Genomic DNA, 12,003 nt, shown 5'->3' with positions numbered 1-12,003 from the left:
TGTTTATTCCAGTATTTTTAGTTAGTCACAATTTGAGCTCTTTACTAAGTTGTTATTCTCACACGTCATATTTCATGGACTGTTTTAAATGTGAAACTTTTCTTCTAATTTCAGTTTCTGTTTGTATCACAACTTCTGAGCATCTTTCTGAGTAAGTTTAATTCTTATTTACTGCATTTTACTTTGATGGATTGCAGCACTATTGCATTTTTGATGTATGATTAATAGAAATGAAAAATATTAAAGTGTTGTTTTTTTTTTAAAGCTGCTTGTTGAAATAGGTTCCTGCTCTATGGAGCTCATGACCTGGTGCAAGACAAGTTGGAATTTCCTAAGTTCAAAGTTCTGAGATGTTTTCTTACAGTTAAGCAGCCAACTTCATGACATTAGCTTTCATTATTCAGCTCTTTTCAGCTTTCAAATGGTACTAGGTTCTTATTCCACCTTATCTTCGTGTCAGGTTGTCATATCTTAATGTATGGTTTTTCTCCAGTAGACTTTCCAAAAATAACTTGTTGCTATGACTTTTCTTACTTTGCTTAAAATAATTTGTATTTTTTCTGTTGTACTTGCCTTCATAATAATACATTCCAAATGATTTGGCTGTTTGTCTTTTTGTCAGTTTTGTCTGCTTTCTTAAATTCTTACAAGTCTGAAGTTTTTAGGTCAGATGACTGTCTTTTTCCTTATTCGTTTTCTGTCATTGTGCTATTTTTCTTATTTTTCAGATGCAGAAGCAGCCCAGAGATTTCAAAAAATTTCCAGGGTATACCTGGACAGTGTCCCCCTTCGATGGACACAACTGATGCCTGTTCTCTCTTTCCAAGGAATGTGAATAATTTGACTGTGGGACCTGCTCTAGGTTGTGGCCTCAGGAAATCAGATCTTGGGGAGACTTTTTTGCTTCAGTGCTGGCCTCCCATAAGGCTGATGCTGATTTGGCCAGAAATGGCCTCAAGGCCCACCAAATTGAGCACAACTTCCCACTTAAGCTTTGGCTCTTGATCTTAAGCTTATGGGTCAGTTCTGGCCAAGAAAAGCTCATGAAATCAATGCTTCAACATCCAAGTTGAAGCTTAATCATTTGGCTGCAGCATTTTAATCTAGCATGAATGCAGACCAAGAAATACAAAAGCTCTGGTGGTTAGGAAACCATGGTTACTTTCATGTCCTTGGAACAACAGGTCTCTAAAGTTATGTTCCAAAATTACACTTATTTTTACTATGATTTAAAATATGTTATCCAGTATTAATTACAATATTTTAAACGGTACTAATTTTCAGATTTTTAATTTTTAAAATTTAATTTAATATTCATAGCCTGGTTTTATGTTCTCCAAATTTTTGATATATCGTTATATCTATTTTTATACTCTTCTTTAAAACTTCATTTAGTGTGTTCTTTGTTTTGTTAAAGTATCCAAGAGTTTCCATACAATTCTTTACAGATTTCACATAGCTGCCTATTTGTAGCTTCTTAATTTGGCAACTGTTCAGACCATTAGACGTTATTATATCCTCTGTCTTTCTCAGGATTATCATTATTACTATTGTCTTAATGATTGCATTCTTAGATTAAGTTATTAGCAAACCTCTTTTTGTAGACCTTAAAACAAATTAAAAAATTACATATCTGTACATTTAATAAATAATTTGTACCTAGCCATTAATGTAGTTCCTTTGGGTAAAGATAACATACTAAAAAGAAATATGGAGAGCAATAATGCACTTGTTTCTTGCATATACACATATATATACACACACACACATATATATATGTATTTTTAAAATTTGTTGTTTATGTTCATACACAGTTTTGATGCTATTATTTTCTTTTAATAAAAATTGCATTGTTAAAATACTTCAGGAATTATTTGCTAATGAGTAACTTAATATAAAAAACAGATTTTATCATAAAAATTGGAGCTTTCCTTTAATTGTTACATTAAAGTCTGTTTACTTGGACTGCAGACCAAGATCTATATCTACTTAATGCATCTTCTGTTTCTTCCTCCAGTACAATTAAAAGCTCACTATTTATCCTATACAAATTATTGAATTTTAAAGACTAGCAGAATTCTCTTTGTGGTCTTAATAGCAATATAGGTAAGCATACTCTGAAGTTACAACTCAGTCATACGTGTTATTTTACTCTGAAATCAAAATGTTTTGTTATGCTTGAAAACAGATCGACAGTCAGTCACATGACTGCTTACTATGAATGTGCTCCTTACAATTAGTAATAAAAAAGGTAGAATTCATTATTTAAAAAAATTTAATTGTGGTAACATATATATGGCATAAAATTTGTCATTTTAACCATTTAAAAGTGTACAGTTCAGTAGCATTAGTTGAATACATTAGTTTTAAATTTCCAAACTAATTTATACTATAAATGAATGATTTTCCAAAATCTCCAAAAGTGGATTGTTTCTTAGTAGTGGACTTGGCAATATATTAGCCTTTATTTCCTTTTCTGTCTATGGGAAATTTTATCATCCACCCTCTTTCTACCCAATATTTTTTTAATTTTAAAATTTTTTCCCAGAAGCAACAACTTATTTCATTTTCAGCATAAGTTCTCTTTTCATTTACAGATACCTGCTCTGCCTTGGTCATAGTTCAAAATATGATAAACTACATTCTTGTTATAGGATTGTAGGGGTACTTCCTTGTGGTTTTCTATGGATTCTATTTTTTATAGTATATATCAAGTTCATATTCTTAAGATACAAACTCCTAAAGTTCTGTGACCTGTAACTTCATTTTTTAAAGTTGATTTAAATAAAATATTAAAGGCAATTGATACAGCATGCTTTTTATAGGGAATCAGTTGAATTTTAATTTGGTGCTAATGAATTTTAGCTTGACATTCTGATCTTTATCCTCAAGCTATTCAAAACAGTTTATTCAATTGATCCAGAAATAAGCATTTTATGTATATGCAGTTTGGTTACTGCTGAACAAAATGTTTGATTGGCTCAGTTCAGTAAGTCCATCACCATTATTAGAAAAATAACCCCTAAACTACAAAGGTTAGGAATCTTGCCCTATTTTTGTCATGTTTTAGCAAGGCCCAGAGGGATCTTTGGGCCTCATTTATTTATCCAGCTAATATTTCCTGAACAACTACTTTGTGCCTGGCACTATTCCAGGTGCTAGAAAAATGAACTGAAATCTCTACCATCATGGAGCTTACATTTTAATGGTGGGAATCAGACAATAAAAAGGAAAAAAGTAACTAAAAATATAGTGTTACATGGTAATCCATACTGTGGACAAAAGAAATTAGAGAAGAAGATTAAGATGTGCTATTGTTGGGGTGTAACCATTTTAAATGTGGTGGTCAAGTATGGCCTTATTGATAAATGCCATCTGAGTGAAGTCCTGAAGTAGTGAGGAAGTGAGCCACTTGGATATGTATCAGAAGTGCATTCCAGGGAGAAAGACAGCAAGTTCATAAACCCTGAAGTGGGATCATGTCTGGTTCAGGGAACATCTGCGGGACTGGTATTGCTGCAATGGATTGATTAAGGGGAGTAATAGGAGATGAGACCTGTGAGGGGATGTGGGCCATGTGGACTAGGGCCTTGTAGACCATTTTAAGGAATTTGGCTTTTACTGAGATAGGAAGCCATTAGGGGATTTTGAATAGAACAGTATTTTATACCTCAATAAAAAGCAAAAATAAACAAAAACTTATAAATTCAGATGAGTGTCTTTACAGGATCACTGTAGCTGCTGTCTTGAGAATAAGCTATAGATAACGAAGGGCAGAATCAGGGAGACTGGTTAGGAGGTTACTGTAAGACTACAGGAAAGAGATGATAGGGGCTTAGACTAGGATACTAGCAGTATAGGTAATACGTAGGTCAATTTTGAATTTGTGGATTGTTTGGATATGAGGTATGAGAGAATATTTAGGATGACTCCACAATCATTAACTGAGCAACTAGAAGGATGAAATTGATACTGACATGGAAAAGACTATGGGAGGAGGAGATTTGGGAGGGAAGAATGAGGGCTTGATTTGACAACCTATTAGATTTACAGGAGAAGCTGTCATAGACTTTCATGCATATTAGTTTAGTTCTAGGCTGTCAATAATATTTAATATTTTAAAAAGTCATGAGAATGAATACAAGTAAATCTGTCATATATAACTATAGCTTTTTAAGATTTGTCATTGGGCTATACTGGTTAAAGGGTACATGAGATCTGTCTATATTATTTCTTACATTGAATGTGAATCTATAATTACCTCAAAGTAAAAAAATCCGGTTAAAATTCTTACAGTCCCATGCAGTAATGGGACTGTACGAGATCACCAGAGACTATAGGAGAGATAGAGAAAGGGCAGCATCTCCCGACAAAGCTCTGGGTCATTCCAACAATAAGAGTTAGGGAGATGAGAAGTAATTGACAAAGGAGATTGAGAAGCATGGCCAGTGATGTAGGGGAAAAACTAAGGGAGTGACAGGTGCCCCTGAAGCCTCATTTGCCCTGTTTTAAGTTGTGGGTGCTAACTTGTCCTAGGGTTCGGAGACTCTGATATGCAATTCTGGATATATCTAAGCATCATAATTTGCTCTTATAAGAAAATAAATTCAGAATACCATATATCCCAATCCCTGATAGCAGAATCAGTGACTCTCTTGACCTTGAAAATTAAATGTCCCCGTTACTTCTAGATAGGTTTAACTCATGACATGTGCTCTTGTAAAAGTAATTCTTTCACATTTCTATTAAAAATTTATCTATTTTGGTGTTTCTGAAATTCTGTACTAGAGATTAATGTTCATAATTTATGAATTGTGCCAAAAAAAAAAAAAGGTACCATGACCAAATAAATTTAGGAAATGCAGAGTGAAGTTAAATTGATTCTTTAGTATGGGATTTTTCATGCTATATGTGGTCTGTGAATCTCCAAGACTTATTTGACCCTGGAATTTTTTCCCTTCAATACTTATAAACTAATTGATACTAATCTCCATAGAGTAGTGTGGAGAAGGGTGATCTAAATTAATCAGATTTTCTTCAGATTTTCTGAGTTAAGAAATAAGAAGTAGGTTCATTTTAGTCTGTGATAAATAGCATCAGAGTATTTTTACCTAAATGATAACCATCTTGTACATGACCAAACTATGTTTAACTTATACTTGCAGCCTGTTTCTCTGATTTTGAGATCCTTCTGTAGCCTTACTTGTTCTGTCACATCTGTAAAAGCTTACTGTCATCTACAAACTTAGAGAGGCTACTGTGTATCTTCTTTTCCATATCATTTATTGAAATATAGGTCCCTACTAGTTTTAATCCTCCACACAAGCTGTTTATCTATATCATTGTAAAGTATAGCACTGTAAAAGGAGTGCAGTTTTGAAATAAGGCAGTCTCAAGTTTAAATCCTAGTTTTGTATTTAACCAGCTGTGTAGCCTTGAGTAAATTACTTAACCTTCCTGAGCCTCAGCTTCATCATCTGTGAAAGTTGTAATAATGTTCTTGCAGGGCTGCTGTAAGGATTAGAGATAATATATATAAACTATTATGACAGAAAGTAGGCAGTCAGTAAATGCAAGCTACCCTTGCCACTGCTGTTTCAGCTACTGCTGCTGCTGATACTACTAGTACTGTTACTGCCTTTCTTGCTGCTGCTCCAGATGTATTTTGCTGACTGCTGTTACTGCTATAACTACTGCTACTACTGATGAGAGGAGGCCTTGGAAACTATGTATCAGTGGAATCTTCTTATCATTGAAAGTTTTAGTGGCAGTCCATTTGCACTGTGGTTATTTGTAATTTGGGCTCATATTTCATGGGTCTTGCAGTACATTGCTCCAAACTACTGGGCAGGTGGCATCTTATCATAGTACTCTAATTGCCTCATTTAATTCTCTAATGTCAGAAATGAGTAGTTCTGGCTTCTCCTGTCTATGGAGTATGAAACAATACTGCCTTGTTGGAGACTAGTACAGTATCCTCTCTACTTAGGAGGTAAGCATTGCTTTTGAGCTTACAGAATTCTTTCTTTAAAGGAAGTCTTTTATTATTATCAAGTATTCATTTCCAGTAATCTTGGCTAAATATCCAGTTTTACTAATATTATGAAAATTTGTAATTATACCAATTAGTAATAGTTACGTGACTTTTTCTTTTGTAGGACTTTGAAATGATTTTGAAAATGCCTGCTTTTCTCAGAGGTTAGGGATACTGTTTGTAACTCAATCATGGAATTGCCCCTTTCTGTCTTTGTTCCTCTGATCTCTGTCTTCCTTTTCCTCCATCTTCTCTAGTATATCAACTTGGATAGATTCATTATAACATAGAATAGAAATGGATTTTTTAAGTTTTGAAAGGTTTTTTGTCCAGATAAAAAATTGGGAATAATATGAAATATTTTCTTCAGCAAATCTTAAGAGCCTCAGAGCCTAAGAATCCTTGGTAAATCAAGCTTGGAAAATTAGATTATTTAAACACTTGTCTATTTTATTGATTGAATCACATATCCTAAAGATCATGATATGAAGTGATTTTCATGGTTGATTTTGTTCTCTCATTGACCTCCAAATTTCTCCTAAGCAAAGTACAATGGAAAGAGCATTGACTGGATTCGAAATAGCAGAGTTCAAGACCCAACTGTCATAATTTCTAGCTTTGTTGTCAGGTGACCTCAGTTTCTTCATCTGTGAAATGGGGTTCAAAATAATCTTTACAGGATTGTTTTGAAGATTTAAAAGATGTGATATATATTTTCTGGATAAATATTTGTTTATATTACACTTTTTAAATTCCTCTAATATAAAGGACACTAGAAAAAAGGTGAAAATGAAGTTTAGCTTTCATTGAAACTACAAGTTTCTTCCTCTTATTTCAGAATGGCTAAAAAGAGATACTGAGTTTTAGAGTGAGTACCAATAGTAACTACATACATTCATAATATAATATAGATCATCCTTCTATATATTTATCAGCACTGAACATTGATTCCCTACCTTCTTTGTACAAGATTCTGTCAGTTGTTGGAAATGGAAACATGAAGACCTGGTTCATGCCACCAGGGTAATTACAGAATAAGGAAGTCAGATACAGAATCCATATCTTTACAAAGCCAGTCAGCTGATTTCATATTCATTTAAATTACTAATACCATTATTGTATTATACATGTGATTTTCATGAAAAGCTATACCAGAAGAGAATCTAGACCTGTTCCCAAAGAGAAATATCACTTAATTATACCACTTTCAACTAAACCAATGTCATTAATTATCTTTACTAAATGTAAGCAGTAAGTTGTTTTAGGAGCAGAATGGCATCCTTTCCCCAGAAGTCTTATGTTTGCAAATATTATTTCTGTTAACAACTGTTTATTTCCATTGAATCTGCAATCACTGAAGAATACGTATTATTTTCCTGTGAAAATCTGAACTATTTAGAGAATTATTGGCTCTGGTCATAATCTAAATTATAGAGTCTTAAGTGTCTAAAATGATCACATCTTCATGTCATATATCTGATTTCACAGTAACAGAAAAAAAGCAAACTGATCTTATCTATGATATATATTGAGTTCATTTTGGGTTTGTTTTCTTCTCTAAACTTTTAAAATGACTCAAATCAGAGAATATTGGAAGGTTGAGCCCTTCAATTCCTTCATGCTACCTGAGGCATTAATATCTCAAACCAAATCTTTAGCAACTGTAAAATAGTTTTCCTTTTCAAAGTAGATGCAATATATTTGCCCCTGCAAGTTAGTAGGAAGGAGCAGTGCTTCAAGATATGGTGGTTTCTGGTACTTTGGATTTTGTCTTTGATATAAGCAGGGAAGAATGAGAAATCTACTGAAATGGAAAGATAAATGAAACTTTAGTAGAGTCCTCATTTAGGACAAAATATCAACATTTATCAGCAATTCTCAGGTTACCACTATTTTTCCTAGCTCTTGGTGCTTAGAATAGTTGCCTGTAGACTAGGAAGTAAATATTCAGGGCTTATATGGCCAACAAAATAATAAAATATAACCCTAGTCTGGCATTAAGATCTTCTGGTACATCGATGGTCTTATTTTCTGCTACTTATTTCTAAATACAGATATTTTATATGTTCCTGTTAATATCTGTCTTTGCCTAGTTCTTTCATCTATCTAGAATGATTTTCTGTTCTATAATTCTGAATTTTAAATGATGAAATCATACCCACGTGTTCAGAGATGGGTAGATAATTTCAGACTAGAACAAATAGGGCTACATCTGATGGAAGTACTGTGTCTAATGTTCTGTGTCCAAGGGTGGGGGAAAGTATGATAGAAAAGAAATATTTAAGTGGTAAAAGGCTTTAAGAGCCTGTATGGCACACTCCCAAACAAATTTAGGCAGTAGAATTGATTCCAGGCTCTACCACATGACAAATATTAATAGTTAACATTTATTGACCCCATACAGTGTATCAGATACTCTACTGAGTGTTTTACATTAATTAACTTATTTAATTCTTAAAAACTTATGAGTTATCCATTATTCTTATCCTGATTTTTTGTATGAGACAGATGAGATACAGATAAGTAATATGCCCAAGGTCACAGTAAGTGGAGAGCCTCAATTTAAATTCTGACAGTTTGTCTTCAGAGAATAAACTACTAAATACTATATACTCTATTGTTTTTCTGGTTGTAATGGTGATTCCAGATGTACTTCCTGCCTTACGTATCATTGATTGGCCTACGAAATGGGTGAAACTGAGCTCCAGTTTGTGTTCCACAGTGAGGATAGGCAACAATGGTACAGTTGTAGCATTGGGACCTAGGCTGATCTTAAAACTGTATTTCTATTTTGTACATGCATTAAAACATTTGGGAAAAGATTGACATAAATTAGTCCTTCAATAATATTAATTTGGTAGTGATAATAAGTATGTTATAAAGTAGAAAATATCAGAAGAGAGATCAGATAAGCTTTCCCTGGCGTAAGATAATAGGGAGCCTGATTTGCAGAAGAGGAATTGGCTGTGAGACAATGCAGTGGAAATTAGAAGTAGAATCCACAGTTTTAATCTTGGTTCTGTTGCTTAATGGCTTTATTACTTTAGCATTTTCAGGCCTTAGATTTTCTCATCTACAAATTGTGGTTGGTTGGATAATGTAATCTCTTAGTACTCAGTCTTAACTCTAATATACTGTTTTGTTTTTTAATTAAATTGTTGATTGATCTAAAAATAATGAATAGTAATAAAATGGAGGAGCCATGTTCTGGAATGGAAATGAATTTGAAATTATCTATATAGAAGTGATGGTTGGAACCGTGCCTAAGGATGAGATATATATACAAGAGTAAGCAGTTCTGAAAGATTGATGTTTCCATGTGATTGTTATGTAATCACTCCAATGAGCTCATCCTCCAACCAACAATATACTTTTCTCCGCCTGAATTCCCTATCTTGATTAATGGCAATGCCATTCTCCTATTACTCCAGGCAGACATTTGGAAGGTCATCTTTGTCTCCCTTTTTTATCCGTATCTTGTTGATGCTTGTATCATTTTGGTTTTACCTTTCTTATCTCTTTAAACCTTCCTCTTCTCCTTTGATACTGTTGTTGCCTTAGTTGAGACTGAGACAATCATTAACTGTCTCTTATCTGTTCTCATTGACTGCAGCCTAGCCACTTCTAGTACAGCCACTTTCTCTTTCTAATGATATTTTGCTATTATTCTCAGGATAATGTTGTTAGAATTAATACCTTAGCATGGCAATCAAGACCTTCCCTGAAGTAGACTTTCAGTTTCATCTTCCACTACCCTCCCTTGTTTCTCACATTCCAGTGTTATGTGACTACTTAGTGTTCTCTGAATTGTCATTCTGTTTTATACATCCTTGTTTTTGATTTGCCTTAAACCCTTCCCCTGCTTTGCTAAATTCTGCTCTTCCTTCAATCCAAATTCACTCTCATATCTTCACTGTGTTTTGCCTTTTTCCCCTTCACAATGGCTCATTTCCTTTGTGCAGCCATTGCATCTTACATGTCTCTCTTCTAACACTTTTCACAATTCTGTAAATACCTCGTTAGGTTTGCTTGACAGTGAATTATTTGAAGGGAGGGACTATGTCTCTTTTTAACTTTGAGCTGGAATGCTTGCACAGTACCTGACCTATGTGCAACCTGGTAAATATTTAGCTCAGGTACCCTTTTCTTCCCCCACTTACTGTTAACATCCCTCATAACAAATAATCAGAAAAAGTACACTGAATGTTTTACAGTTCATTCTTTGTTTTTAAAACAGTTTTATTAACATACCATACAATTCATCCTAAGCGTGCAACCAATGGTTCCTGGTATAATCACATAGTTATGCGTTCACCACCACAGTCTTATATTAGACCATTCCCATTTCTTCCAAAATGAAAGAAAAAAAAATCCCATACCCCTTCCTTATATCCCCCTATCATTGACATTTAGCTTTGGTATAGTGCCTTCATTACAATTAATGAAAAAATATTACAAGTTATTATTAACTGTAGACCTTAGTTTGCATTAGTTGTATTTTCCCATATACCATCCCATTTGTAACACCTTGTAATAGTGAAATACATTAGTTCTAGTTCATGTAAAAGCTTTCTTATATTTGTTCAATTAACTACCATCATAGTCCATTCTAGGTTTCGCTAAGTAAACAGTCCCAGTTTTTATTCTCTATCTTTCTTTCTGGGTAACATACATGGCCCTAATCGTCCTCTTTCAATCATTCTCACACACAGCTTTGTCAGTTACTCTTACAATATTGTGTTGCCATCACACAGCCTTGTACTATCCATTTCTGAACATTTATAATCAACCTTATTAAACACTCTTTACTCTTTTAGCATCATACAATTATTTCCTTTTTTTTTTTTTTTGGCGTCCCTGGGTGGGCACAAACATACAATTATTTCTTAATCTGGTGATGATGCTTAATCCTGAATGTTGGTAAAGTGGAAGATTCAGAATACTGGTTGACTTTACTACTGGTTTGTCATACAACCCCTTTTCAATTTATTTAGTAGCTTATAGATATTCTTAAATTGAGGATTGCAGTTTAAAAATCAGCTTTTAAACACTTTGATGGACTTTTGACTTTTAAATATTAGTTGAGAAATAATGCGGCCTCACTGAAAATTGTTTGAACATTTTTTCCCTTTATAATTCTCCCCTCCCCTCTGTGATTTGTTTATGGTGCAAATGAAATCTAAACCCATGTGAACCAATATATTCATTTTATGTAGCCTTGGATTTGTCCATGTAGCCTTCAGAAAAATGCAAGTAGGTCTTTTTATTTCATTTTAGACTTTAAAGGGGAAGGATTTTCCTCTTGAAATATATTAGATCTATTTCAGTAGGTTTCCATAGAAAAGAAAAATTATTCATTTGCAACTCTTGATGTCTAAAATTTATCGTTGAAATAGATCACCAGTCAATCCTTCTGTTCTCTTTGTATTGAAATCTTAAATAGTATTTGTTTTAAATTCTACACTACATTTTTCTATAAAAATTTATTGCAGCATTCACAGGCGAAAAGGTGTAATTATGTAACAGTAGGTCATTGCTCAGAACTTTGAGCTTAGCAAATTTCACTCTCTTCTACCAAGCAATTGAGTATCTGAATACCTCAAATGATGACTATTTCAGCAGGTATCTTTAATGATTAAGAGTACAGGTAAGACATTTTTTTCTTTTCCAAAACTACTAATGATGTATTAGTAGTTGTATTAGAATTTGTTTGATCGTAAAATATGCTTTTATGGTTATAAAAGACCATATTTTAGTGTATATTTTAGTGATGAATTTATTACTTATCGATGAAATTTTATAGTGTGATTTTCTGATTTTTTAAAAAATTGTTTTTCTAAATATTTTCTCTTGTTATTACAATTCTATCCCTTGAAGAGAATACCAGTATGGTTAAAGCCACATAACAAGATTGGAATCATTGGCTTCTTAATTCTAGGTATTTCAGTAACTTATTGTGTTCTCCCCTA

The 12,003-nt window shown here is 33.3% G+C and overlaps 1 protein-coding gene across 11 annotated transcripts in view; it reads left to right on the top strand.

Annotated features, from left to right (window-relative positions):
- Window positions 1-12,003, top strand: part of ZNF280D (zinc finger protein 280D) — a 142,034-nt gene that overhangs the window by 105,101 nt on the left and 24,930 nt on the right. For 10 of the 11 annotated variants that reach the window (XM_077128008.1, XM_077128006.1, XM_077128004.1 and 7 more), the window contains one exon: window positions 115-151. In XM_077128008.1, the coding sequence (XP_076984123.1) occupies window positions 115-151 (37 nt within the window). Of the gene's footprint in view, window positions 1-114; window positions 152-728; window positions 11,682-12,003 lie in introns of all 11 variants that reach the window. The other variant, XR_013162416.1, reaches the window with a different exon arrangement.

The sequence above is a fragment of the Tamandua tetradactyla genome, chromosome 14 (genome assembly GCF_023851605.1).
Source record: "Tamandua tetradactyla isolate mTamTet1 chromosome 14, mTamTet1.pri, whole genome shotgun sequence".
NCBI classification, from domain to species: domain Eukaryota; kingdom Metazoa; phylum Chordata; class Mammalia; order Pilosa; family Myrmecophagidae; genus Tamandua; species Tamandua tetradactyla.
This window is presented reverse-complemented; position numbering and strand designations above follow the sequence as displayed.